Source organism: Python bivittatus, unplaced genomic scaffold (assembly GCF_059951505.1).
Source record: "Python bivittatus isolate LINGU-HERP-01145 unplaced genomic scaffold, Pbiv_v1 ctg000280_np1212, whole genome shotgun sequence".
Lineage (NCBI taxonomy): Eukaryota > Metazoa > Chordata > Lepidosauria > Squamata > Pythonidae > Python > Python bivittatus.
Window position 1 is genome coordinate 1,179,580 of NW_028277066.1, and position 27,861 is coordinate 1,207,440.

The 27,861-nt window shown below is 46.5% G+C and overlaps 1 protein-coding gene across 1 annotated transcript; it reads left to right on the forward strand.

The window, feature by feature from the left end:
- The first annotated feature begins 4,752 nt into the window (after positions 1-4,752).
- On the forward strand, positions 4,753-27,764 carry TMEM233 (transmembrane protein 233). Its single transcript, XM_088143162.1, has 3 exons — positions 4,753-5,170; positions 14,262-14,396; positions 27,392-27,764. Exons 1-3 carry the CDS (start codon positions 4,943-4,945, stop codon positions 27,401-27,403), a joined length of 375 nt encoding a protein of 124 aa, XP_087999288.1. The 5' UTR covers positions 4,753-4,942; the 3' UTR covers positions 27,404-27,764.
- Positions 27,765-27,861: the final 97 nt, after the last annotated feature.

Here is a 27,861-nt window from a genome sequence, read left to right on the forward strand (position 1 = left end):
GTTTGGCAATGTAGATTAACGCAACTTTCCTCCTGCAGTTTCTACAATGCACTCATCCAGGAAGCAAACAAACCAACTTCACCATCCCTGTTGCTCTGCAAGGGTCAACTAGGTGACACAAACGCAAACTTTACTTAAACTGTTTGCAGGAATTCCTCCTTTACCACCAACACCAATGCTGACCAAGGGAAAAACGTACGCAGCTCTGTTGTGCCTAAACTCTGAAAATATTCAGACACACTTCCACACCCTTCCAGATGTAGGAAACGCAATGTCTGCACCAGTGTTTCTCAACCTTGGCCACTTTAAGATGTCTGGACTCCAACTCCCAGAATTCCTGCTGGCTGGGGAATTCTGGGAGTTGAAGTCCAGACATCTTAAAGTGGCCAAGGTTGAGAAACACCGCATTAGAGGGTAGAATAACAGAATCTTGAAAGCCTGGCAGAGATTCTCTCTCGTCTGTTATACTAAAGAAGATCAAGGTGGAGCGGTTGAGTTTTTTCCTCATCTGCTCTCCCCCGTCTCTGCAGTGAAGCTGATGTGGTTGAATCCCTTCTTCAAGGCCCCCCCCCCCAGACTTTTCTACATACAAAAGGGAAAGCTCCCCCTGCCCAGCTGGCCTCGTTCCCCCTCCCTCCCCGGTGACTCCTTCAGCGGCAATGAACGGCCCGATGCTCGTCAGTAAGTGAAAGCAAACGGATGCTGTTTAGAAGCAGATCGATTTCTAGCTCTCTGGCCACTACGTCAGCTTTCCAAAGTGCTGTCTCGGGCACGCGCCTGAAACCCGCTTTTCCCTCTGAATTCCCTTGATGGGTTCAGATGCGGTCTGTGCCCATTCTGAATTGGCAGACAGGCCCCATTGGCGCCAGTGGCTCTTCTGGGTTGGATTCCTCATCTAATTTACAGCACTGGATTGGCAGGCCATCGTGCATTGCCCCTTCCCACCACCATGGGTTGGTGCAATGTGTTTAACCATGGCTACGCTACCAGCTCACACAGATCCTAAACCAGTGTTTCTCAACCTTGGCCACTTGAAGATGTGTGGACTTCACCTCCCAGAATTCCCCAGCCAGCCATGCTGGCTGGGGAATTCTGGGAGGTGAAGTCCACACATCTTCAAGTGGCCAAGGTTGAGAAACACTGCCCCAAACTGTAAACTACCCACACAAACCAGGATCGCACCTTTACGATCATGGTCACAGGCCTCCATTAGAAACCACAATGATGTCACAAGGGTCACAACAGCATCTCCCAAGTGACACAATTCATGCCATTTGCATATTGAGGTCATTGCCTTCTCCCTATGCACACCTATGAATGTGCTTAAACACAATGGGTTTATGGACACCCATTCATTTCAGACCAGGATCATGTGACTTCAGTAGCCCCGAGTGTGCAGGGATGCAACAGGTTTTGTGATCCCATACAGTTCACACTGTAGAACACCCTTCTGGGTGAATTCATCCCACTGTGATGTATCTAGTAAGCCATGATTAAGTAAACCATGGGCATTGTAGAGCCAAGGGGGAATGAAGGACAGTGTGTGTCATCAGGCAAATGCTGTGACCTATGCACTGGCATCAGATGTTGTGACACAAGTACATAATTGGGACCATCGTGTGATGATGTCAATGTGCATATCATTTTGGCATCTTCCTGGCTTGTTCCAGCCATCACTAACCATGGTTTTGTTTGTTGCATGACTGCAGCAGTCAGACAGAAGCCAGTCAAAAATTATTTCTCAACTGGGTGCCCACCAGATGTGCAAAGGAGTGGATTAAGGTATTGGATGTGGACAAGAGGAGATCCACATTCAAGTCCCCACTTGGCCACAGAGCTTCCTGGCTGGCTTAGAGCTAGCCCACCTCACCGGGTTGTTGTTGTTGGGATAAAATTAGATTAAAAATTAAAATCTTCATTTCTCTGGCAAAGTTTTTAAATAAACTTTTTAAAGTGTTAGTAATGTTTTTAAATTGATGCTTTATGTATTTATATATATTTATGGTTTTAATGTTTTGTGTGAGTCGCCCAGAGTTCCCCCATTGGAGGGAGATGGGCGGGGGAGAAATGTAATAAATAAATGAATAAGCTGGAACATCAGTGGAACAGGACAGGTTTCTCTTACTTTGTGACATTGTGATTCTCCCATAGGAAATAAATTTGCACAACCCCCCCATATAAAAGTAATAACTTACCCAAGCAAAGTGGGAGCTCTACAAACTTTTGCAATCCCCCAGGGGGGGCAAGATCCACAGTTCTGAGATCCCTCAGAATAATAACTTTCCAGGAAAAATGAGGAACGAATGGAGAGGCAGATATTACCCCAAAATTAACTGATGCTCACATTTGCATGGCCACAAGGAACAGTTAATAACTGCACGAAGAGGACCATTTAGGGATCTGGTTTCCTGAAGGCCCTTTCAGATTACATCGGCCACCTCGCTTCGCTACAGAGGGTTATATAAATCTTTGGGAAAGGCGAGCCTCTAACAGCAAAATGGAGATGATTCAGTGCAGTGGGAACCAGTAAGAAGCCGCCGGTTCCTCCAGCCAATTTTTTTCACAATGGGAGAAAGCACTTTAATGCAATTGTCTTTGCAGATTGATTTATGAGACTCTTTTGGGGACTCCCAAAGAACTTGTGCAGCTGAATTTTTACAGCCTGGGCTGAGATTCTCTTCTCTGTACCGGAAGGACCTCAGTTCACCCAACCCAACCCAAACTTGGTGACCTCCAGACCCGTTGAGTTACAATTTCCATAATTTTGTGCCATAGCTTAATTGAGCTGCCTTACCAGTCTGTAGGTACAAAGGCAAGGCACAGATTAAAGGAATAATTCACAAGTATTATTTATCAGGAAGAGAAATTCACCCTTGAATATCCTTCTCCTCCTCTTCCTCCTTCTCCCTCATTTATTATTGAATTTATACCCCTCCTTTCTGTTTATGCAAACAAGGCAGCTGAGAGAGAGAGAGAGAGAGAGAAATAACATCACTGCAATTACAATTAAAACTGAAAATCTTAGTATTACTATTTTTCCTTCCTTCCTTCCTGACTCTCCCCTTGCTGTGAACGTAATACAGAAAGAGACAGAGGTATCAACTTCATAATTCATCTAAGTTACAACGATGGGAATTGTTCTCTGCTCACAGTTGGTTTTGACTGGACCCCTTGTAAACCTTGTGAAATAAATAAGTAAAATACGTACATCTAACAGCAGAGCTGGACTGTGAGGATAGGTAACTAAATCAGGAATGCAGAGAAGCAAAGGAGAGGTTGGGCACCTTGGGGTAAACCTTGAGGACCACAGAAAAAGTAAACAGAATTTTGAACCAATCTCAGCAACTTTAAGATGGGTGGACTTCAACTCCCAGAATTCTCCAGCTGGCATGCTTTAAGACATGTGGACTTCAACTCCCAGAATTCCCCAGCCAGCATGCTGATTTAAACTGTCAAAGAGATACATCTCTTTTAACTCCAAGGAAGGAAGGAATGATGAGACAGTGTCCCACCCTCTTTTGCTCTGGCCCCACCCACTCGATTCCCCTGACTATGATCTGCCTAAGACAGTTTACATTGAAGCAATACTGCCCTGAAATGGGATACACAAAAGATTCAAACTCTCTCTGCTAAAAAAAGAAAAACCAGGTTGCACAGTTAGCACAAGATTTTTTTAAATTTACCAATTGTTCTGACAATTTTATATTGTCAAGAGTTATATTCCACCCTTCAATCAAGAGCTGAAGAGGGTGTTCCACCTATTTTCCCCACCCCCACCCCCACCCCCACAACCCTGTGAGGTAGGCAGGGCTGCCCCAGGGTCACCCAATGAGCTTCTGTGGCTGACGGGGAACTTGAACCTGGGTTTCCCCAGTCCAACACCTTCACCACCTCACCGATGGCATGCTTCAGGGGAATTCCCAGCCACCAGGGGCATCTGTGGGGCTTTCAGGGGGCACGTGACACCATGGGCATCAATTCCTGTCCTTCACGTGCGTGATAATGTGCGTGATGCCAGATGACAAGGCCACCCTTCCCTGACAATTCCAAGGAGACCAGCTTGCTAAGTCAACTAACTTTGGTTTAAAAAGTTGGGGGCTGGGTCCCCCAACATTTTAAACCAAAGCTAAACAACCAGCATTACCATTCAGTGTGTGGAGGAAACCCGGGCAATGTATTTTCTGAACTGCGATGGGTGGCTTCGTGTGTGGTGTAAACCCACAGTGCTGTGGTTCATTTCGTAAAGGGTGACCAAGTTAAGGAGGGCTTCGTAGGAAAGGTCCGTTCCTGACGGATTCCACGCTGGGCAACCCTTATCAAATAGGCTTGGATCTGAGATCCGGCCAACGGCCCAGGACCGGGAAATACCCAGCCCGCAGACCAGAGGTCACCCCACCTCCAGATAGGGAATAATAAACTAAAATTACCCTTACATTTCCTTTCTTGGATTGTCCTCCCCAGTGTCCCCGGCCCGGGTTCAGAAAGAAGAAGAGTCGCCTAAAAGTCCAGCTGGAGGGTGGCCTAGGGGACCTCTGAGGTCCCCCACCAAGTTCAGGCGGTCCAGTCGGGCTCCCCCGCAGCCTTCCCCGGGGGGCCCTCCGCCCGCCTCCCCGCCTTTCCCCAGCCCTGATTGGGCCGAAGAGGGCGCCCTTTGGCCAATCAGGCGCCTCGCCCCCTCGAGCCGCTGCTGGGGGCAGCCCGAGGCGGCGGGGAGCTCCGGGCGCGCCTTGGCACAGCCCGGCGGAGCGCGTCTCCTGCCCTTCGCCCCGCGAGCGAAACCTGAGCGTCCGGCCGGAGCGAGCCGGGCTTTTTTTGGCCGCCGCCGTCCCCGAGCGGGCAGAGAGCGAGGAGGAGGAGGGATGAGAGCGGGCTGAGCCGCTTCGAGCACTCCGCTCTCCGCCGTCCGCTCCGTCCGCCTTTCCCCGCGCCTCCTTGGGCTCCCATGGCGGGCTCCTCGCCCCCCCCTGCGTACTCCGACCTCAAGCGGGGCCTGGAGAAGAGCGGCAGCGGCGCGGAGCTGCAGCTGAACGGCGACGAGGAGGCGCCGGGCGCCGAGGAGGAAGAGGAGGAGCGGCGCCCCATGCCCAAGAACTACTTGTGGCTGAGCATTTTGTCCTGCTTCTGCCCCGCGTACCCCATCAACATCGCCGCCTTCGTCTTCTCGGTGATGGTGAGCCGCTGGACCGGGCGGGGAAGCCAGGAGTCCGCGGACTCTCCTCCGCGCCCCGCCGGAGGTCTCCGGGACCTGCCCGGGGCTCGGCGTCGCCTGGCCGCCAGCGGACATCCCGTGCGCCCGGGCAGCTCTGGGAGCGGGGGGAGGGGAGGTAGGAGGAGACCCCACCCTTGCTCTCCCCTTGCTCCCCTCTCCCAACGCCCCCCCGTCTTCGCCGCCACCCTTTCTCCCTTCCCTTTAGGGCAAGGGCGCTTGTGCGCTTTTACGCGCGAGGCGGTCCAACTGGGTGTCGGGGGCTAAGCGAGGGGCAGCTGCAGGGAAAGGCGGTTTGGGGGCGCCGGGGGGGGCTAAGGGTCACCCTCTCAGGGAGCAAGGGGACGGGCGCTCTAGGGGCTCTGGCATCGCGGATATAGGGGGAAACCAAGAGGGCGCGGCGGGGGACCGCTTCGGCTCAGCGCTCTCTTTCCTTGGCGAAGGCGATCCGGCGCTTGGAGCCGGCCCGAGGATCCTCCCGGGGAGTTGCTTAGAAATCGGTTGGGGTGCGGATCCCGCCAGTGGCCGCTTGGTCCCGGCTGATAGAAACGCTAGTTCCACAATGTGCGACGCTGAACCTGCTTTGCGTCTCTAAAACTCGCTTACCGATCTCCTCTCAAAAATATCCCTGGGTCGGTTTGCGTGGTGGCGCTTTAACAGCATTGTTCGTTTGCACCCAGTGGGGTGTGTGTGTGTGTGTGGTGCTTTTACCCTAGGGGGCCCCCAGCTCAAGTCTGGTAGTGAACTAGAAGTATTGAAATTGCAACCATGGGGATTTTTATAGGAGAGACCCTGGGGGATTCCAGGGACAGAAAGTCTCAAATACCCTTGTTGTCACCAACAGTTGAAATGCCATCATAAACCAGTTATGTACCAAAAAGCCCCTCAAAATCTATGCCCATTTTGGGTCCATTTGGCCTAAAGTCATGGCATATGATTAGTGTATTATTTTTTAAAAATAAAAAAATAAAAAATGTGGAAAAGTGTAATGGCATCTCCATTCATCCTCCAAAATATTACTTTTAGGGTGAGCAGCACTGGATAATCTCTAGATATGTTGCAGTCCAACTTCCAGTACCCCAGCCACCATGACCAGCAATAATGGGGGAAGCAGGGTGGAGTATGAAAAATCCTGTTCACACAAGCAATTAGACTGGTACCACCAATTTCCACTTGCTTATGGATGTTCTCAGTGTATCCAAAACACTGCAGGGTTGGGTGATGTCCAACCTAGAAAAGTAAGAATTTCTTATTATGCAATTATCTTGTTGTTTATTTATTATTTATTTCTATTGTGTTACTTTTCCTGGAACCACTGTGAGGTTGACATCTATGTATCCAGCATCTGCTGAGGTATGACTTGCTTCTGAGTAATTAAGAATTAAGCCGTAAAGGTGTACTGTCTACGGGAACTGGAGAGGGCCAGAAGTTCCCTTTTAATTGCTATTATCTGTCTCTCTTAGCACTTCTTTTGCCATTTATATGCAAAGGCTCAGGTGTATCAGCCTTTCTGGGAGCTCCATATAAGGACCTTCTTGTGTCTTGATGGACGCTTGCAAATTTAAAGGAGATCACCCAACGGATCATAAAATTAGGGCCCCATCCGAGAAGTAGGAATAAGAGTCGAGTGAGATACTTTTTAAAACCAAAAAGAAAAAATTGAATAATTTAAGATCACCTAGAAGCCATTTACATTCTTCATTGTCTCAAACAACATCACTTGAAAGCAAGAGGGAAACATTGATTTATTTCGGATTATTAGCTGGACAATGCAAGGCAAAGGATTGTCACTTGATAGGGAGTTGCCATGAATGATTGGCAACCTCCCTTCCCAATTTCCACAAGGCACAGTGCTATTTTATTCTAGGTCTACGAAGGGGGATACTCCCCTAACAGTAATACAGCTGAATGGGTGTAATTAAAAGAAGCAGTTGGGCCATGAAGACCAGTGTAACCTGCAAGGATGGGGGGGGGGAATCTTCTTCTGTTGGGAATAACCTGGCAAGGGCCACCAGCTGGTGATGGGTGGAACCAGAGCTACAGTGGGTAGGGCAAAACCAAAGGAGGTGAGACTTCCCATCTTCTCCCTCTTTTTCTCTCTTGCCTTCCTCCCCCACCTTTCCCACAGAGGTCCTGGAAGAACAGGCGCTCCAGCCAAAGAGCTGAAGTCATGTTTTGCAGAAGCTGGTTGAAATTAGGAAGAAGGTCCTCAGGAAAATAGATGAGCTTCTACTAGGAATTGTGTAGACACGTGGATTAGATTCATATGTTGGGCTAAGCCTTGGTTCCTTGAATCAGGGTTTTGTGGACAAACCCCAAGTGGGTCAGGTTGGCATCACAGTAAGTCATAAAGCCATGAGATTTGTGCTCTGGTAAGAAATCGATTTGAGTTGTAAGATAAAGACCAGTCTGTGCAATTTTCTTGGAGACAATAAGTCTCCATTGCTTTCTTCTGTGTTGCTGTTGTTTACTTCTCAGTCTACAGCTCTGGGCTGGCCTGATGGTCTTCTGTCCTGGTGCTAACCAAGGTAAATCCTGATTCTAAAGACAACTGGTTAAAACCTGGCTCTTCCCCAGCCTTTGGCGATGCTGGCTGGGGAATTCTGGGAGTTGAAGTCCACACATCTTAAAGTGGCCAAGGTTGAGAAACACTGAGCTAGCATGTAGTATCAAAGCTTGCTAATTGTTACATGGTGCCTTATTTTCTCATTTTACCTTTCTGGAACACATTTGATTCTTTTTGTTAAGCTTTCACTAAAGGAGGAATAATATTCTAATGAACTAGGTCTCATGGCTTTTTCCCTGAAAGGGCATTAACTACCCCATATATGGAAGCAAGAGCTGGACCATAAAAAAGGCCGAGCGCCGAAGAATTGATGCCTTTGAACTGTGGTGCTGGAGAAGACTCTTAAGAGTTCCCTGGACTGCTAGGAGGTCAAACCAGTCAATCTTAAAGGAAATCAACCCTGATTGCTCATTGGAAGGATCGATAATGAAGCTCAAGCTCAGATATTTTGGTCACCTAATGCGAAGAGAGATCTCTTTGGAGAAGACCCTGATGCTGGGAAAGATTGAAGGCAAAAGGAGAAGAGGACGGCAGAGGATGAGATGGTTAGAGCATCACTGAAGCAATGAGCATGAAACTGAGCAAACTCAGGGAGGCAGTGAAGGACAGGAAGGCCTGGCGCAATATGGTTCATGGGGTCACGAAGAGTCGGACACGACTTAACGACTAAACAACAACAGCAACTGAAGATTGCGTCCCACAGGAAGCTTCTATTGTGAAGCGTCTTGTCTTGGAGTGACTTATCCATGAAATACTCTAGTCCTCAGTGATCACCCCACATGGAGACTGAGAAGAGGTGGATCATTAGACCACAAAGTGACACTACAGCCTTTTTTTGGGGGGGGGGGGTCTGGATTTTTAAGGATTAAATGGGTTCTTTAAGCACACAAGACTTAAGGCATTTTGCTCCTAACCTCCCCAAAACATCCAATATTTTGGCCCCTTTTGGGAGAGGGAGCTTTGGGAACTACGAAGGAGATGCCAGTGGAGGCATGTGGCCAAGCAGGCTGGGAATTCTGGGAAGTATAGTTTATTATCTGGAGAATGTCAGGGTGGGGAAGGGGTTAGAAATATCTAATGTGGCTCAAACTTTTTCTGGCTCATGAGAGTTGTATTGGACACCGGAAAGCGCAGATGATCATGTAACAACCTGTCCTGCCTATTCTGCAGTTTCCCTCTGTTTATACCTGCAAACACATTATTATTATTACTATTATTATTATTATCCTCCCAACTCCCAGTGATTCTGGGCGGTTCACAATGTCAAAAACACAGAAAAATAGCATTAAAACCATATATCAATAACGAAGGAGCAAAAAGATGGCAAAACTGTGCAATAACAAAAATATACACTCAAAAGGAGCTTCAACACTGCACCAGCTTATAAATTTTAAGCCTCAACTTTCAGTATAATCCCACACCAGTGTATGCATAATCTTACCCACTTTAGAGCACAGCTGGTGGTGGGGAGAGGTTGAGAAGATGCTACATTCTTCTTGAGGTCCTACTTAGTTCTTGGTTGGTGTTTCATATATGTGCTTAAGAGAGGGCGTTGCAAGTGCCCTCCCCATTATGTCTGTCTGGAGAGATAACTCTGCAAAACGCCTTCAGGGCATTACAACGGGGGTGGGGTGGGGGGTCTGCCCAAGTGTCTTTCACCTTTTGAACTCTTGGCTTGGCTCATTCCTCCCTGTTGATCAGGGTTTGGTCCCTGAGTTAGGGCTTTGCCTATAAACAGTTTGTTATCAGCCACCTGCCGAGGAGTTGTGAGTCCTTCACAAAAACAGCCTAAAGCTACTGCGCAGGATGGGCTGATGCTCTACCAAAACAGTTGTTTCTTTGAACATGACAGAACAGTTCCATCAGTTGAGATGGGAGGGAAGTGGCCCTCAACGGGCCACACAAAGCCAGGTGTGGCCTTCAAGCCAACAGAACTTGTCCACCTCTGTGCCAAGAGCCCAGGGGCATGGTGTTAGCTATGGCATCTTGTAGCCTGGATTCTCTGGGATGGGTGAGCCCAAGAAAAGTTCTTATTGTGAGTCTGGAGGACATTTGCTCGGGTGTACCATCTTGATTCCTCCAAAAGCATTCATATAACGATGGCCTTTTCCTACATGGCTTCCTTGGGAGTTTGATTGGGTTGTTTGAGTGCCATCAAATTGAGGCCAACTCTTAGCAGCCACATAGACAGACCTTCTCCAGGATGATCTGTCCCTAAACTGGTCCTTCAGGTCTCCCAACGGTGCCTGAATCACCACTGTAACTGAGTCCACCCTCCTTGCTGCTGATCGTCCCCTTCTCTTTCCTTCCACTTTACCCTGAATTATAGACTTCTCAAGGAAGCTGGGTCTTCACATATTGTGTCCAAAATAAGATAATTTGAGCCTGGTCATTTGTTTTGTCTTGAGGGACAACTCTGGATTGGTTTGCTTGATGATCCATCTGTTTAGACAAGCTGTAAAGATGTATCATGTTTCAGGCTGCTCTTAGTGCTTGTTTTAGTGGTTATTTTCATCTGTGTTTTCAACTTTGAATGTTCTGTTGTTGTCAGTGTTAAGCTTTCCTCATCACCCTGAATATTCACCAGAGTAGAAAGATGGGGTATAAATATAGGACAGTGACCTTCTAGCACAATGACCATGGGTTATTGTTATAACCAACCCTGTCTTCTGTAATTGACAGATTGTCTATGCTCCAATATGACAAGTTCCCTTAACCATGGTTGAGGAGATAAATCCACAATTGGTTGAGCTTCCTCAACACATCCAGCCATATACTGTGGCTTACCAACATCAGCTTTGCATTTATGGAGGATGATAAGCCACAAACAGACAAACCGTGATGTGGTGTAACATAAGATGTGAGCCCTGCAGGTCTAGAATTTGGGATGAGAACCTCATTCTTCCTGGGCATCCTGCTTGGAATATAGCCAACCTCTTGCGGTGATGGTGACGCCACAGGGCTTCCTTGATTGCTTGGATAATCTTACTTGTGTGGGATGCTGAAAAGGAGGCAGAGGTCCCTTGGGGGCGACCCCCACAAGTCCAAGCTGTGCTAGCATGCCCTCTGCAGCAGAAGCACACCCTCTCTGTATTGATTCCAGATGGGGAGTGGGGCTGGGGCCAAAAACAAGGGCAAGGCATTTAGCAGCCCTAATGGACTGCAGTGCGTTACTTAGAAGAGACAACGGGCTCTTTTGAAGCACCAGGAGATACGGGGAGCCATGCCAAACCATCTGGGATATGAGCAATGTTCAGCGAGCAGGATGTGGAAGGAGGGAGACGAGATGGGCTACCAAAGGAAGATTCCTCCACCCACTCACACATCCTCTGGGGAGGCAAAGCTTTCTGATTGCAATGGCTCTGAAGGTTCGGGAAGCCCTCCAAGGGGTGCAGGCAGTTGATGATGCTTTTTCAGGCTGGTGTTGGGCAAAACGCACCTGCTGGGAAAATTGAGAGTAAGCCAGCGCCAGTCCAGGGTGGCCAACTGTCCCCCTTCTGCAGTATTCCTCTGCACCGCTTCATTTCTCTTTACTGTTTTCAGCTGCTGCTTCAATCTGGAAACGGCTCCCCCAAGCTGTTTTCATTTTTCCCAATGGGGGGCCCTCCAAATGGCACAGTCATTCCATCACCCTAAACCCCAAAAGCTGAGTTGAGGGGTCCAAACTACAAAGCAGCCATGTTTATGTAACAGGCACCGCCCCGACAGCCAACCCTTTCATGGCTGAAGCCATAAGGTTCACACAACCTGTCAAGATGCAGGAGACATCTAAAAGCTGCAGGTAAACTCATTTGCAGTCTTCTAGTTCCCCAAGTTGCTTGTCCCTTTATTAGGTATTGATTCATTCATTCAAATTTGTGATAGCCGCCCAACTCCAACAGATCCTGGGCAGTGTGCAAAACCAATCCACACCCTGGTTACTAATGGAAATACTTTTAATGGGTGGAGGGAGTGAATTACAACCATTCCTGGGGTCTTATATGATGACTTCCAACCTTCATCGCAAGTAGTATAATCAAATTGAGTAACTCTTCCCCCTCTCTAAAGTTACAAACATTTATCTCTTCATCCCATATCCTATCTCTTATCTATAGACAAATCCATAAAACATCATCTTTTCAGTGCTGGTGCCAGCAGAAAGTCCATAAAGGGTAGCCAGAAATAAAAAGATGATATTTTATGGATTTGTCTATAGATAAGAGATGGGATATGGGATGAAGAGAGAAATGTTTGTAACTTTAGAGAGGGGGAAGAGTTACTCAATTTGATTATACTACTTGCGATGAAGGTTGGAAGTCATCAATAAGACCCCAGGAATGGTTCTCAGGGTCTAATTCAGTGTTTCTCAACCTTGGGAGCTCATTGGAAGGACTGATACTGAAGCTGAAGCTCAGATACTTTGGCCACCTGATGTGAAGAGAGGATTCTTTGGAGAAGACCCTGATGCTGGGAAAGATGGAAGGCCAAAGGAGAAGAGGACGGCAGAGGATGAGATGGTTGGATAGAATCACTGAAGCAATGAGCATGAAACTGAGCAAAGTCCAGGAGGCAGTGAAGGAGAAGAAGGCCTGGTGCGATATGGTTCATGGGGTCACAAAGAGTCAGACACAACTTAACGACTGAACAACCACCACCTTGGGAACTTGAAGATGTGTGGACTTCAACTCCCAGAGTTCCCCAGCCAGCCATGCTGGCTGGGGAACTCTGGGAGTTGAAGTCCACACATCTTCAAGTTCTCATGGTTGAGAAACACTGGTCTAATTACTAATGACATCAAAGAGATCCAAAATTTCCGGCTTGGCCCTTGGGGCTCGAATTTCTACCTGCGCAGGGTTTGGTATCCACTTGCTGTAATGAGATCTATTTGTGCTGAACTGTATCTTCATGTTTCAAAGAGCAGGGAAGAGAGCGAAGGCGTGTTGAGTCAACTGGCTGCTGTTTGTGCTTTTGGGGGGGTGTAATTGGTTCGTGCACGGCTGGCTGCGTGCAATTTTCTTTTCTTCCACTTCAGAGCTTAAGGCAACCTGTGCTGTTTATGATCAAATATTATCCTCACAACCATCTCAGAGTCCATTTTCTGGGAATCAGGAGAATATTTAATGCTGATCTCTTATATTTGTCATACAGGCAAACGTGTAGGTTAGAGAGAAGTGCACACCGTAACCCCCGGGACATGATAGGAGTCTGGTCAGACAACACAGGCTAGAGAGGCCATGCCAGGCATTTGTACAACTTCCCTAACCGGGGGCAATTTTGTAATTTTGTGGTTGACGTGATAGACAGAACCATGAAGTAATCACACAGGCTGGATCTCCATAACATGCTAAGCCAGTGTTTCTCAACCATGGCAACTTTAAGATGCGTGGACTCCAACTCCCAGAATTCCCCAGCCAGCCATGAAGTCCACATGTCTTAAATTTGCCAAGGTTGAGAAACACTGTGCTAAACTAAGATGTGGTTGGTTACTTTGTGGTATTGTGGGAACAGAGCCAGATGGTCAGAACAGAGCAGAACCACACCCAAGCCAACATCAAGCCAACCACATTATGCTTTAGAGGGGGGTGTAAACCCAGCCATGTATTTTACTTCCATACACAGTTATGCAGATCACTTTCCATGGAACCATGTTGCTTGGAGTCAACTGAGCTCAGGATCAGCCAGATTGGTGGAAAAAATGATCCCCTTGTCCTCTGGAGAAAGGCCTGGTCCTTCATCTATCTCTCAGCTCTTTCTCACCAGCTTCTCCTTCAGCAGGAATGCCCAGGCTTCTGGACCCCACAGCTTGCAGATTTGACAGTCGGGTTCCAACTTTGTTGTGGGAGACGGAGTTGGTTTCCTCTCCTGAATAGCCACCATTCAGCCATGGCTTTTATGAAGCCAGTAGGTCTGAGCCCCAAGGCAGGTCAGGAGACCCACCTCTGGGGAGGATGCTCTGTCTTGGCTGAGAGAACCACTAGAGGGCAGTAAAGAAGTAGAGCTTTTTGAGTCTCTCTGCTGCCATCTAGGGCGTCATCTGGATTTTTTTGTAGCCCAGATAGAGCAGCTCTAGGTCAGAGGCTGTAGAGAAATGAATCTGCTGTGGCCTTTTGGAGCTGACATTTTACCACTGCATCACCTTCCTTCCTGCCTTCCTGCCTTCCTGCCTTCCTGCCTTCCTGCCTTCCTGCCTTCCTGCCTTCCTTTTCCCTTTCTTCCATTACTTTTATTTTAAGCACACAATCTTTTTACTTCATATCCCACCCAAAGTGTTTAGAAAATTGGTGCTTGTATCAGATCTAACAAGTAATAAAAATCATTATTATCTTCTGATGCCAAAGGAGGCATATTCCAAGGAAGACTGATGGCCACCCAAGCAAACTAGTTTGTGAAAAAGCCATTCTGTGTAGAAGTCCCCAACAGGTCTTGACCTCCTCAGTAACAGAATGGGTGAAGTTCATGTTGGTTTGTTTAACCATGGGTACAGTTTCCTTCTTCTTGTTTCTTCTGCAGGCGCTAAACAGTTACACTCAAGGAGACATAGAAGGGTCGAAAAGACTGGGCCACACCGCGTTGCTGGTCGCCATTGCATCTATTCTCATCGGTATCTTGATGATTGCAATACTTTGTATAGTCCATTATACCACGGTAAGCCAGCTCTGGTTGTGTATGGCTTGTATTCACTTGTCCTCAGCCTGGTGCCCTCCATATGTGGTGGGACTGCAATGCCCATCATCACCAACCAGCCCAGCCTAGGGGAGTGATGGAAATTGGAATCCCAGCACAGCTGACAGGTGGTAGATTTCTCCACACAGCTGACTGTCCTGGTTCTCCCTGGTTTCTGATGGTTTTTCTCAGCCTTAGGTGGAGTTGGGGATCAACCCCCTCAACTTGTGCATGGGGACTAAATGTTCTACCTTGATCCTGCCCAAGGAATAGCTGCTCGCACAGTGGGAAGCACTTTATCTGGAGGCCGTTATGTAATAATGTTCAGTATTTCTATAGCAATTCAAGCGTTTGGGGAGATTTCATGCTGAAGTTAGCAGTGGTTACAAGAGTCCTTTCAGCTGTGTGTTATGGGAGGGCTTAGAATTGCCTAGTAAGGTGAGATGTCCACATCTCACACCTTGCTTCACAGTTGAATCATTTATCTACAGGGGATGTGGGTGTTTGATTACGATAGCGTTAATCAAATCACAGAAGAGTGAATAGGTCAAGAAGAAGGGGAAGACTAAGGAAGTTGGAGTTGGATGGCAATGATGAGATCCCTAATACCCTAATCAATACCCTAATCAAGGAACTGCCAAGGGGAAAACCACACCTCCACCAACACTGGCAGGGCAAAGCTATTGCATATAAACAGGGAGCCAACCCCACAGTCCCTCGCACTGATGAGGTTACCTAGTTGGGTAATGAAATGTCTGCAAGCAAACCACCAAGCCCAGAGACCACAAGTAGTGTGTGAAGTGGTGTAATGGGGTGCAAGGAAAGATGATTTGCAAGGACCAAAAATGAAATGAAATGAAATGATTTTCCTTTCCTTTACTCTTATTGCTGGCCTTGAATTTCCTTTGCTCACTATTTCTTGTTTTCTGGGCTTGCCCTGAAAGGGAATAGTGGGATGAGTTTATGGACATCATAGGACAGTGTTGTCCAAACTTGGCCACTTTAAGATGAGTGGACTTCAACTCCCAGAATTCCCCATGCTGGCTGTGTTTGGCCAAGTTTGGCCACAGTGGCCAAGTTTGGACAACACTGTCATAGGAAATGCACCAAGTTAGCACATTCCTGATTGCATTCGCCTCAGTCCTGCCTTTGAGTTTCACAGGACTTTCTTGCAGACCCAACTCTATGGTTAGGTAGATGCTAGAGGGAGCAGATGCTTGCTCCATCAGGGCTTCTGCCAAGTAGATTGGAGACAGTCTAGGCCCGTGTTTCTCAACCTCAGCATGCTAGCTGGGGAATTCTGGGAGTTGAAGTCCACACATCTTAAAGTGGCCAAGGTTGAGAAACACTGGTCTAGGCCAAAGGAATCAGTTAAGGACAAGTGAACAAAGTAGGTTTTTGGAAGGACATTCAGTACCCTGGATAGCGATTACAAGTACACCAGAGTACTGGAAGACGTATGGGCTGGACTGGTGCTGAGTAGAGCCAAGTCAAGTGCTCTTGACTTGGGTCAAGTCAAGGTACTATCTTTGTGCATGGGCTAACTCTACAAGGGGCTAACTTTGGGCCAATCTCTTCTGACCAAGCCTAACGTACAGGATTGTTGTGGAGATAAAAGAAGGGGAGATCCCCATATAAGCTACCTTAAGCTCTCCAGAGAAAAAGCAGAATGCGATATAACCAATGTATCATCTCTCTACCTGCTGTCCTCCTGAAGAGTTTGACACTTGATTCCCCCACCAGCACAGCCATAAAGGACAGCCCCCAGCCTTCCCAAATTGGCCCACCTCGGAGATGTGAATGATGTAAAACTGGCCCCAAATAACTTTCATCTCCTGCCCCACATTGCTCTTATTTATTATCTCCATTTCTGTCTCCATTTCCTCTCTTAAGGCAGTGCTCACAGATGGGTGTACTGTATCCATCCCTGTTCAGCAAATATATTGATCATTATTACATGTGGTTGGTTTTAATCTAACGCGCACCACCCTGAGTCACTGCTATGAGATGGGAGGCTATATACATGGATTCAAACAATCAAGCAATCAGTAATAATTTGATTTCAACTATGTCAATCCCTTGGGTTGGTTCTTTTCTTGCAAACGTTTCATTACCCGGCTAGGTAACATCTTCAGTGAACACTGAAGAGGTGACCTAGCCGGGTAATGAAACATTTGCAAGAAAAGAACCAAGCTCAGAGAACCCCAAGGACTCCACAGTTCAACCCTGAGCTACACATATTCCCCTCCATTGCTATGTCAACCCCACTGCTAATTTCCTTAGCCTTTTGACCACCCTCCATGTGTAGAGAGAAGAGGGAATGGCCTTGAAGGGCAGGAGAAAAAGCTGCCACCAAAGCAATGGTCCGATAAGTGGGGCTTGAGTCCGGGCCAAGAAAGTAACGTGAGTAAACATCTCAGACAAGCCCCTCCCTAGTTCTCACAAAGAAAAACGGAGGGGGGGGGGAAGCACATTCAGACTTGCAAGATTCTGTTAATATATCTATTGCAATAACAGTAGTATTGACCTATGTGGCATCGGTTTCTTAGTCTGATCTACCTTGAAGAACTGACACCATGATAGGCCGCTGGAAAAGATTAGAAGGAGTCAGCTTCAGATGATTGGGGGGGAAGAGAGTTTACTTGCTTTGTCACAAGGGTAGGTAATATGTGGCCCTCAGCACACTGCGCACCAGTTCTCAACCATCCCAAGCTTTATGGTTAGCGATCAGGGATGATGGACATTGTAATTGAGTGACACCGAGAAAGTTCAAGACTTTCCTCGTTTCTCTTCTTCCTCTCCCATTATCTTTTATTTCAAAACAGGATCTGATGCAATGCTTCTGATTACTGTCAGTGAAAAGCTAATATCTCTGGCAAATAGGGCATGGTTAGGATCAGAAGAGAAATGAAATTAACATTATTTTTCCATTAAGCTGGCCGAGGCCCGATTATTAATGCGAAATCTCAGTAGCCAAGGGAATCGAAAGAACAGCTAAAAACCATGCAACGCCAGCCCAAGATTTTTGGAGTGCACTTCTATCAAATTATCCACATTTTAAAGCAAAAAGCATTTGTTTACTTGTAACATCATCAAAACAAACAGAGCGAAGAGGAATGGAATACCTTTAGGAGGTAAAACCCAAGGTTAGTCTATAAGAGGGGGGAAAAACCGCAAAATGGACTGAACAATTCCTTTGTTATGACCATCTGCAATTCCCCCCGCCCCGAGTTGATTTTCCTGTGCCGCGCCCCGTCTAAAAGTGCTTTTCCTCCCCAAGGTTAAATGCAAACATTTATAAAAAGTCCCATATGGTTCCACAGTGTTGCCCATCCAGAAGCATAGCAACTGAGAACCGATGCCCTTCCTCCAAGCAAACAAGAGGGAAAAACTGTGTTCTTTGTCTATTTATTTATTTGCTCTTGTAACATGGGGGGAGAAAATATATACCCCTACCAGGGAGGCTGAAAAGCATTTAAAATCAGAGAGGAGTTTAAAAACCTCACTTGAGCTTGATTGGGTGGTCTGTATGTTTGGCAATCAGATTGCAAAAATTCAGGGAAGTTGGCATTCCTGCCCTAATGACGTACCCTGGATTTATGTGGATAGGAGATACCTTGTCTAATATGATCAGCTGTGGCATCAGTTCTCCTGGATGGCAGGGAGTGACGTTTCTGCTACCTAACCAGTTAACTAGAGGTCCCTGCAATTAAACCTAGGATTGTCGACATCCAGAACAGGTATTCCACCCAGCACAACATGGTCCTCTCCCATCCGCAACTTGACTCATCTTTTATGTGAATTCCAAGGATGGGGCGCGCTAATGATCTAAACCAGTGTTCTTCAAACTCGGCCACTTTAAGAGGTGTGGACTTCAACTCCCAGAATTCCCCAGCACAGAGTCCACACCTCTTAAAGTGGCTGAGTTTGAAAAAGCACTGATCTAAATCGTTTCCATTGAAAAAAGCAGTGGGTTGAACGTGATGGGGATCAGCACAATCGGGTGATGTGCATCTTAATCCAAAATAGAGCGGTCAGATTCATTTCGAGGGTTGTGAAGGATCTAAGGTTCAAAAGGAAAGAGGAGATTTGGGCCAGAATGAGTAGATCGATCTTTTAGGAGTTATAATATACTTCAGCTGTGTTTGCTATTTATTTGGTTTGAATTGTATGTATTGAGTTATGTATTTATTAGTTTTGACCTTTCTTTCTTCAGTATGTGATCCAGAGTCATCTTGTCTATGGTGGGCAACCATATAAATGGGATATATTGATAAACTGATAGATAGATAGATAGATAGATAGATAGATAGATAGATAGATAGATAGATAGATATGACTGGTAAATAGACAGAAATGTAACAGTCATACAAAAACTTAAAAAAATTAAAGCCAGAGTAAAAGGAAAATTAAAATACAGTAAACAATAAAAAGCATTAAATAAAACTACAATGAAAAGCATAAAATAGAAGTACAATAAGGTAAAAGAGCAAAGAAACTTCCTTATGTTATCGCATCCCCCTCACATTATTATTTATCGTTTATTTTCACACTTCTAATTGGCCTGGGATATTCCCTGTGTATGTTACACGTGGGTTTGTGAACATGGCACCTTTTGGCAACTCTTTAAAGCAGCTGCATCTTTTCCTGGAATGACATCTGCAGCTGCAGGATGAGGCCAGGAAAGGTCATCGTTTGTTGACATGCACACCCCTGGGCCCTCCAAATCAGCCTTTTCCCATGGAATCCAAAACATGTCCAGCTCTGACTGATAGGATTATGTGAGGTTAAGGTCTCATCCGTTGCCCCGTTGGCGGTCCGACTGTGGGCCCAGTTCTAGGTTTTAAAGTTGGCTTGGGGGAGGGCACGGACCAGATGCTTTGGCCATCTCTGAAGACCCTCTTCTAGGTATCACTAGGCAAGTGAAATAAAGATGGTGGCCAGGCAGGAGTGGACTTTCTCTGCTGTTGGATCGGGGGGCACAATTCCATCTGCAAGAAAGCCTACCTTCACCATGAGGTCTTTTCAGCACGAGGCCAAGTCATTCCCCTTCTCAGAGCCATTTTTGTTACGTTGACATCAGCTGGATTTGAAGTCCTTTCCCCCCCCCCCGCCACAAGGATAAAGGCTTTCCTGCAGTCCGTTTCGCTTTCTGGTACCGTTTATTCCCTGCAGTTATCCACGGCCTTGTATTGTTATTGGGGTTTTTATTGGTTTCTTAGAGTTTTGGGCATGGGTGCGTTTTGCATTTGAAAAGTTTTGGTATGCACCTGGTGAATTTCTCAGGCACATTAGAAGAGTGAAAATAAATGATACGTGATAATGTTAGAGGGGTGTGATCACCTTTCTTTGCTGTGTTATTCTTTTGTATTTTTATTTTGTGCTTTTTATTGTTTATGGCATTTTATTCAATGCTCCCCTTACTCTGGCTTATACTCCTGTCTGTCTGTCATCTCTTCTCTTCTCTTCTCTTCTCTTCTCTTCTCTTCTCTTCTCTTCTCTTCTCTTCTCTTCTCTTCTCTTCTCTTCCTATCTATCTATCTATCTATCTATCTATCTATCTATCTATCTACCTACCTACCTACCTACCTATCTGTCAAAAGCATTTACATGGCTGCCATATAACGTAACTCTGGGTCACATACCAAAGACAGAAAGGGGAAAAAAGGAAGACCAAACCAACAAATACAGAACCGAACACATATTGTTCAAACCAGGTAAATAATAAATGGCAAACATGGTTGAAGTCTATTGTACCTCCTAAAAAGGGGGCCTCTAATCATTCTGGCCCAAAGGCCTGGAGAAGGGAGGGTTTAGGCCATTGTTTCTGAGGTTTTCTTTTTTCTTGTTACCTTGCTGCTCATTGGCGGTGCTTAAATAGATTTGATTTGTTTGGACTGGAGAGCAGTGTTTCTCAACCTTGGCAACTTTAAGATAACTTCAACTCCCAGAATTCCCCAGCCAGTGTGGAACTCTGCTATGACCATGATATTTCCTGCAGGAGCCTTTCCATTGATGAATCTTTGCTTAACTCCAGGTTGTTCAGTGGTTTGCAAAGAGCGAGAATCCCAACTCTACCCAAAGGTGCTTGGAGTCTGCAGTCTGAGACAGAGTAGGCAAAAGGGGGATTTGGGGGCAGAGATAAAGAGGGGCTGGGTTACATCTATTTTGATATACCCCCAACCCTAGATAGGTTTAATTGAAAAATCCATCTTCTCTTTCTCTCTGCCCCTTTTTCCCCAGCAGGGTCAGACCTGGTTAGTCCTTAGTCTAGGAGAAGGTAGTCTAGAGCAGGGTTTCTCAGCCTTAGCAACTCAGCAGACAGGGACATTTGCCTTGTTTCTGCACCTCCGAGGTGGCCACCAATGAGATGGAAGCCAAATTAACACAAAGATGGAGTGGCCTAGAGAAACCTCATTCTCCCAGGGCCTCTCTAGGACTTTATCTCAACAATAGACATTGGAAGGGGCAGTGAACCCTCTGGTGCAGTGTGGGGCTGGCTGGGGAATTCTGGGAGTTGAAGTCCACTCATCTTAAAGTTACCAAGGTTGAGAAACACTGGCCTAGGGTCAGGATGGAGAGAAGCATTGGTGATTGGAAACCTCTTATGGACTTTTTGCTTAAAAAATGTGAAAAACGAACTTGTGATTTATGGTTTTGACGATTAGACAGGATAGATTATAGAAAGAAGAGAGGTATGATGTCACCTTAGAGAGAGAGGTTAAAATATAATTGTACTTATAACTGCTGTGAAGAATATCAGAAGCCACTGCTTTGTATCCTTTTCCTTTCTATTTTTCTTTAACGTTTTTCTTTCCTTGCACTTTCTGCTTTCTCTTTCCTTCCTTTCCTTCCTTTATATTAGCTTGTATTCGTTTTGTCCTTTTTTAAACGTTTTAGTAACAATTACGAAGAAACAGAAAGGACGGAGAGAAGAGATGGTCTCTTGGACCAGCAACAAGAAAAGACTAATAGTCCCCAAGAAACCTTGATTCTGCATCGGCGTTGCATTTCTTACGGCAGATGCAGAATCGAGGTTTCCTGGGGCAGCCTTGGGGGTGGTTGGGCAGGGAATTCAGGCTCCGTTTCCCTCCAGAGCCCCGAGAGCAAGCTCCATCTTCCGGCCTTCTGGCAGCCTTCGTGACCCGTTGGCATCCGCGGGGCAGCGTTTGTCCCAGCCAAAGGATAGAGTTACCTGCTGTCCCAAACAGGTTCAAGGGGCAGCCTGGCGAGGTGGGGGCAGAGGGCCTGTCCCAAGTTGTCTCCAAACCCGTGGGGAGGAGCAGCACAAACTGTTGACCTCTCAGTGGCCTCAGCCGTCCTTTTCCTTTTCGGCTTTCCAAGGCAGAACTCCCAAGAAACAAGGATCGTTTCGGGAAGAAAGCCGGAACGCCTTCAATTAAAGTCGTGCGGCTTTCGCTGCTTAATTGCAGACTTGAATTACTGCTTGACGGTATAGCATTACAACATAATAAATATAATAACATAACAAATAGCGTAATAACAGACTTGATTACTGCTTGACTTAGCAAGAGCTGCCAGCTGTTTCTGGGTTGTTTTCGGAAAAGGATTTAAACCAAAACGGAGGGACTTTTCTTCTGACAATGAATGATAAAGCGTATTTATTAATTTTGCAGGCTGCTTGGTTTCTTTATTAGAATTTAGTTAATTTCTAAAGCGGGATCTTTGTTTCCTCTTGTTTTTGAGTTGAAGGCTGCAGATGGCTCTTTGCTTCACCTGACAAACTCAGGGTTATTCTTCTCTTTTGAAATGTGGTAATAATATCACTGTAGAGCAGAACAAACGAGCTATCATTACAAACGTGAATAATTGGAAGCCTACCGTGTAAGTGAATTCGGTCATCCGTTGAAGTTTTTATAGATAATATATTCGCAATAATAGCTTGTGGATACAAATGAGGCTGAATCGGGCCATATTTCTGCAGATCAGTTCATGCCAAGCAGTTGTCTGGTGCCCCACAATCCCCTGTGGTGTCCTGGAAAAGTCAAATGGAGATGAAATAGAATTGACATCAACCGTTTGGGAGCAGATATCAGCAAGGAGGGCTGGCAGGGTGAGAATCCCCCGAATGCCACAAAACAGAATCAGCCAAATTGTTTTATCTCAAACTTTGAAGAGCCATTGCTAAGCCATAGTTTATTTAATCAAGATTTGTGGGATAAAGCACAGTTGGCTGGAGTCATACATGGGATCAAGCCACATATTATGGCTTACTAAATCCAATTGGGTGGGATTGCACAACATACTAAGTCACCAAGTCCCACTCGAAAAAGCTGTATCACGGCTTCACGTGATGTGTGAACCAGCTTATGAATGAAACTGGATAAATTCCAGGCCACGGGAATTGTCTGTGGATACATGGGAACTCTTGGAGTCACCTGAGAAACATCAGAGTCAATGATAGGAGGAAGGAAGAAAGGAAAGAAGGAGGGAGGGAGGGAGGAAGGAAGGAGAACAAAGAATAAGGAAGGAAGGAAGGAAGGAAGGAAGGAAGGAAGGAAGGAAGGAAGGAAGGAAGGAAGGAAGGAAAACAAAGAATGAGGGAGGGAGGGAAGGAAGGAAGGAAGGAAGGAAGGAGAACAAAGAATGAGGAAGGGAGAAGGGAGAAGAGGGAGGGAGGGAGGGAGGGAAGGAAGGAAGGAAGGAAGGAAGGAAGGAAGGAAGGAAGGAAGGAAGGAAGGAAGGAAGGAAGGAAGGAAGGAAGGAAGGAAAAGAAACAGAAGAAGCAAGGAAGGGTTTCCAGAAATGTTCTGTAAATTTCTAGCTCTCAGCAGAATTAAGCATTTAGAAGAGAGAGATGGTTATGGAAGCCAGTAGTCCACACCAAGAGCAGTCCTGTCCAAACCAGGTTTAAAGATCGCCAGCAGGGAAAGAAACAGGCCTTGCATTTGGCCTTCAGCACTTGCCAATCTGGACAGCAGTTGCCTGGTCAATATAATTCCCTCTAGGCTGAAACAATCTGTATTCCTGTTTCAGTGCTAAGCATAATTTCTAAATATGCATGAATTCTGGGGCACAACTCCCAAAGCCTGGCCTACTGTCCCTACTACCCTTGGAAAAGCTGTGACTGAATTCTGAGTTTTAATCCTGATTTTTAAGGTTGCTTCTTCCCCCTCTCCTACTTTTTGGAAGGTCTTGACTGGGAAACGTTGCAGAGAATTTGGAAACCTGCATGCTTTTCTGTGCTAATTGAGTTGGTCCAAATAAAGGCATTACTGATCTGTGGACTTTGGATTCCTCCCCACCCCCCGATGGATCACAATGACAACACTTGCTCCGTCTTACTATTACTGGGGTGGAAAATTTCCTGAGTAATTATATGAATTGCACTCAATTAATTTTCATGATACTTCCATCAACTCCATTTTGCATTTGCGTGGGCACGGCGCAGTTTTGCCATCTAGATTCCCAACTGGCTATCTTGTCTTGAAGAATTCATCCCTAAATTAACATGTGCAGATGTAAGGCAGATGGCTGACTTCTTCTCCTCTCTTTGCGGGGAGGTGTAAATAGCCATCCGTACCTTTTTCTTGGGAGTATCCTGTCCTGTTCACGTGACACAAATAATCCAGCCAACCACTTTCCTAGATGCTGTAGCTACCTGATCTTGGATGACCCTATTTATCACCCCATGGGCATTTTTTCAGGCCTCCCAGCAACCACAAAGTGGGTGGGAAGCTGGGACTTCCCTCTCTAACTATTTTTTTTAATTCTTTCCCCACCCAATGTGGGGAAAATCCACAGTGGGTCAATTGAGGTGATCGCCCCTGCAGACAGGGACATGTATCTTACCCATGTTTGCCTTGTTTCTGCACCTCCGAGGTGGCCACCGATGAGATGGAAGCCAAATGAACACAAAGATGGAGTGGCCTAGAGAAACCCCATTCTCCCAGGGCCGCTCTAGGACTTTATCTCAGCAATAGACATTGGAAGGGGCAGTGAACCCTCTGGTGCAGTGTTTCTCAACCTTGGCAACTTGAAGAGCTATGGCTGGCTGGGGAATTCTGTGAGTTGAAGTCCACACCTCATCAAGTCGCCAAGGTTGAAAAACACTGCTCTGGTGAGATGTTCACAAGGGACAGAGGTGTGGATGGAGTGGTTAGTTTAACCCTATGCCAAACTGGGCCTGTTTGGAATTGACCCCACCTCAGGATTGATTGACCCCTCTGTTAGTGTCCTCACAACACCATTACTACTATCGTACAACAGTAATGACACATTTTGGGCCAAAGAGGGATCAATCGTGTGGAACTCTTTGAGGGGTTAGGTCTTCGTTGCACCTTTCATTTGCAATGCACCTATTTCAAGAAGGGCATTTGTCCAAAAATGACTTCCAAGCAAGCTTCCCAAGATCCAGAGTTTAGCCAACATGCAGAGGCATCTGTAGGATCCGATGCCTTCATCCAGGGGTGTCTGCAGGGTGTGGTCCAAAAAGTCAAGAGAGTGCAATGCCCACAGCAAATGGGCAGAGCTTTGCCCCATCGTGGTCAATGTCTGCAGACACCCCTGCCTTGGTCAAAATGCCAAAAGCTGCAGGCTCTGCCCCTTTCATCCGTCCAATGACCCTGTGACACACACACAAAGGGGCAGAGCTTAACATGCAATGCTGTGTTCGTGAGTTGACCTCTTGGGCACGGCTGTGTGTGGGTCGCACCCGCAGCGTGATGGGGTAGTGAGGTTGGGCACTTCCGAGCCAAGTTCGCTGGCACTCCAAAACCTGCTCGCCTATCCAGGTCATCAGTGAACATGGGTTATAAATGTACACGTTGAGGAAGCTTTTGTGTTCTTAATACACATTTAATTATGTTTTTAATTGAGTTTTTATGCCATTTTTCTCTCCGGGAGCTGCCTTGAGTGCCATCTGTCGGTGGAAAGGAGGAAAGTCAAGTTCAGAACTAAACTCCGACGAGAGGAGATCCAAGCATTGTTGGTGCCAGCGACCCAACGTTGTCCTGAAATACCTTCTCCTAACCAGCTTCTTAGAGGCTGGACCAGGCCAGGCTGGAGCAGCCCTCAGCCAGAGGCACATTTGATGGCAGGCCCCTTCCAGCTGTTGAGAACAAACAACGTTTTGCGGCAGCCAGTTGCCGATCAATGTCCATTTCTCCCCATCAATAAAGGAAGGATGATGTTCCAACAGCTAAAGTGTTGCTGAGTTTGCAGCAGGGTTTCACCTCTGGCACTTGTGAACCAGCATGTTGTTTCTGGTTATGAGAACGGGCAAATAGCCGAGTAGGCAGGGCAGTTTGATGGTTGTATCCTCGGACTGACAACCATAGAGGTTTCCTTCCACTTCTCACTACCCAAAGTTGTTTGGGTGGAGAAACAGATCTGTCTTCTCGTGAATCATCAGGTCTTCTGCTCTGCCTGGGAGAAATGAGGTCAGGGCGGGGGGGGGGGTGCTGGGTTTGTATATGATGAGCGCTTTCTCTTCACCAAAAGGATCAGTTGCTTGACCTGAAGAAACTGGAACTCCAGCTGGTGCAAATTTGCATCTTACACTGGCTGTTCTTTCATATGAGCAATCTCCCTGTTGCTGCAGGTCCTCCATCTTGGGAGGTTTTTAAGAAGGGCCATCTCTCAAGGACAATTTAATTGGTTTTCCTGCACATTCCAGAAGGTTGGGCTAGATCAGTGTTTTTCAAACCTGGCAACTTTAAGATGGGTGGAATTCAACTCCCGGAATTCTGGGAGTTGAAGTCCACCCGTGCTGGCTAGGGAATTCTGGGAGTGGAAGTCTACCATCGTAAAGTTGCCAAGTTTGAAAAACACTGGACTAGGTGATCCTTGGGGTCCCTCCCCACTCTTCAGATCGATGCTTTTGTGTTCGGAACTCAAAAACATCATGTTCCCATTGGCAGGGGCGAGATTAATTGCTCTGAGATGATTCCATCAACTCCAAGAGCGCCTTTAATTAAGCAAGCAGAAGATTGCACATTTTTGAAAGTCTATTGTTTACGTGCTTGCTAATAAAGGGTCAGGTGGCCAATAGGAAGGCATTTCATGGGGGATGAGATCCCTACAGAAAAAGCTTTCTGCGTTTGGAGTTCCTTAGGTTAGAAAACAGGCAAGTGATTGCAAAGGGAAAACCATGATACCAGAGTACAGAATTGGGCATGCAATTTTCCATCGTGCTGAAATCAAATTACCAAGAAAGTTGAAGGCTGGGAGGTTTCGGACAGACTCCGGGGAGTCCTGATCAGCAGTGCTTGGAAGAACCTCTGCTTGAGGCCGGTCATGATTTACCAGAATAGCTTTGGGGCCCACAGAGGCATTCTTAGAAAATGAAAATGGGCAGCTGCGAGAGAAACTCTGCTTTGGAAGAGAGCCCATTTGCACAGAGGAGACAGCAGTAGGCTGGCATGATAACGTTCTGGCAGAAAATCACCCTGCTATTTGCATAGGAACGGCTCAAGCCCTGCCTTTTCTGGTCAGTTGGCAACCCCAGTGGGAGAGTTTCTCCAGCCTCAGCTGTTGCCACGGTTGGGTGTTGGGTCACCCTTGGTGCTCCAAGGTCACACTGCAGGGTCTCCAGAAATGTCCTAAGGGGACCCTGATGGTGTCTTCCATGTTAAAGGTGGAGGAGTTTATGAAAACATTAAGGCAAAGAAGAGAAGCATCGAACATTAGCCAACTTCAAGCCATTTCCTGACAACTGGGATTTGTATTGATTTTTTTAGATCCCCCTGATGCATAATTCAGCTTTTTGTGTTAGGGAGGTGACATCTGTCAACAGGAACTTAATGCTTTTGATTCAGAAGTGCACCAGGCTGCTAATGCAGGGGGTTGCTTGTTTAATGGGAACAAGAACCATTAAATAATGTGTCCATTAGGCCTTGCCGATGAATAATTTACTTCATCAAACTTTCTCTGCTCTCTCTCCATTTCTCTGCCTCTCCCTCCCCTCCCTTCCCCTGGGTTTCCCCGTCTTTATTTAATTTTTTTCTGCAATGCAGCACACCATCTGAATTCAAAGACATTCAAAACTTCAAAATGTGAAAGCGTCCCATCTTCAAGCCCGTGGGACGAGGTCTGTCCTGTGAAGAAAGGGAAACATGGACGCCCAACAAGCCGCCCCAGATCTTTTAATCCGGGAGGTTTGATTTAACCTGGCTCAAGGCACGGGTGAAAATCTCAAGTGATTGCTGGTTGGGGTGCTGTACGTTAAGATTAGCAGTCCCTTCCGAGAAGAACCCAAACAGGAAAAAGAAAAAGAGAAAAAATTGCCTGTTTTTCTTAAAGAGTGTCGTTATGGAACTTCCCTTCCTCCTCCTTGCAAACCCACCACTCCATTTTCATGCATGCCAGAAGTGTATGCTGTAGCTCACCTCCCCTGTCCTAGGCTTCTGCGCTCAACTCTTCTCCATCGGATGTTTCCCAGGCTGGAGAACGTGGCTGGCTGAAATTTCTGGATTGTGATGGATGC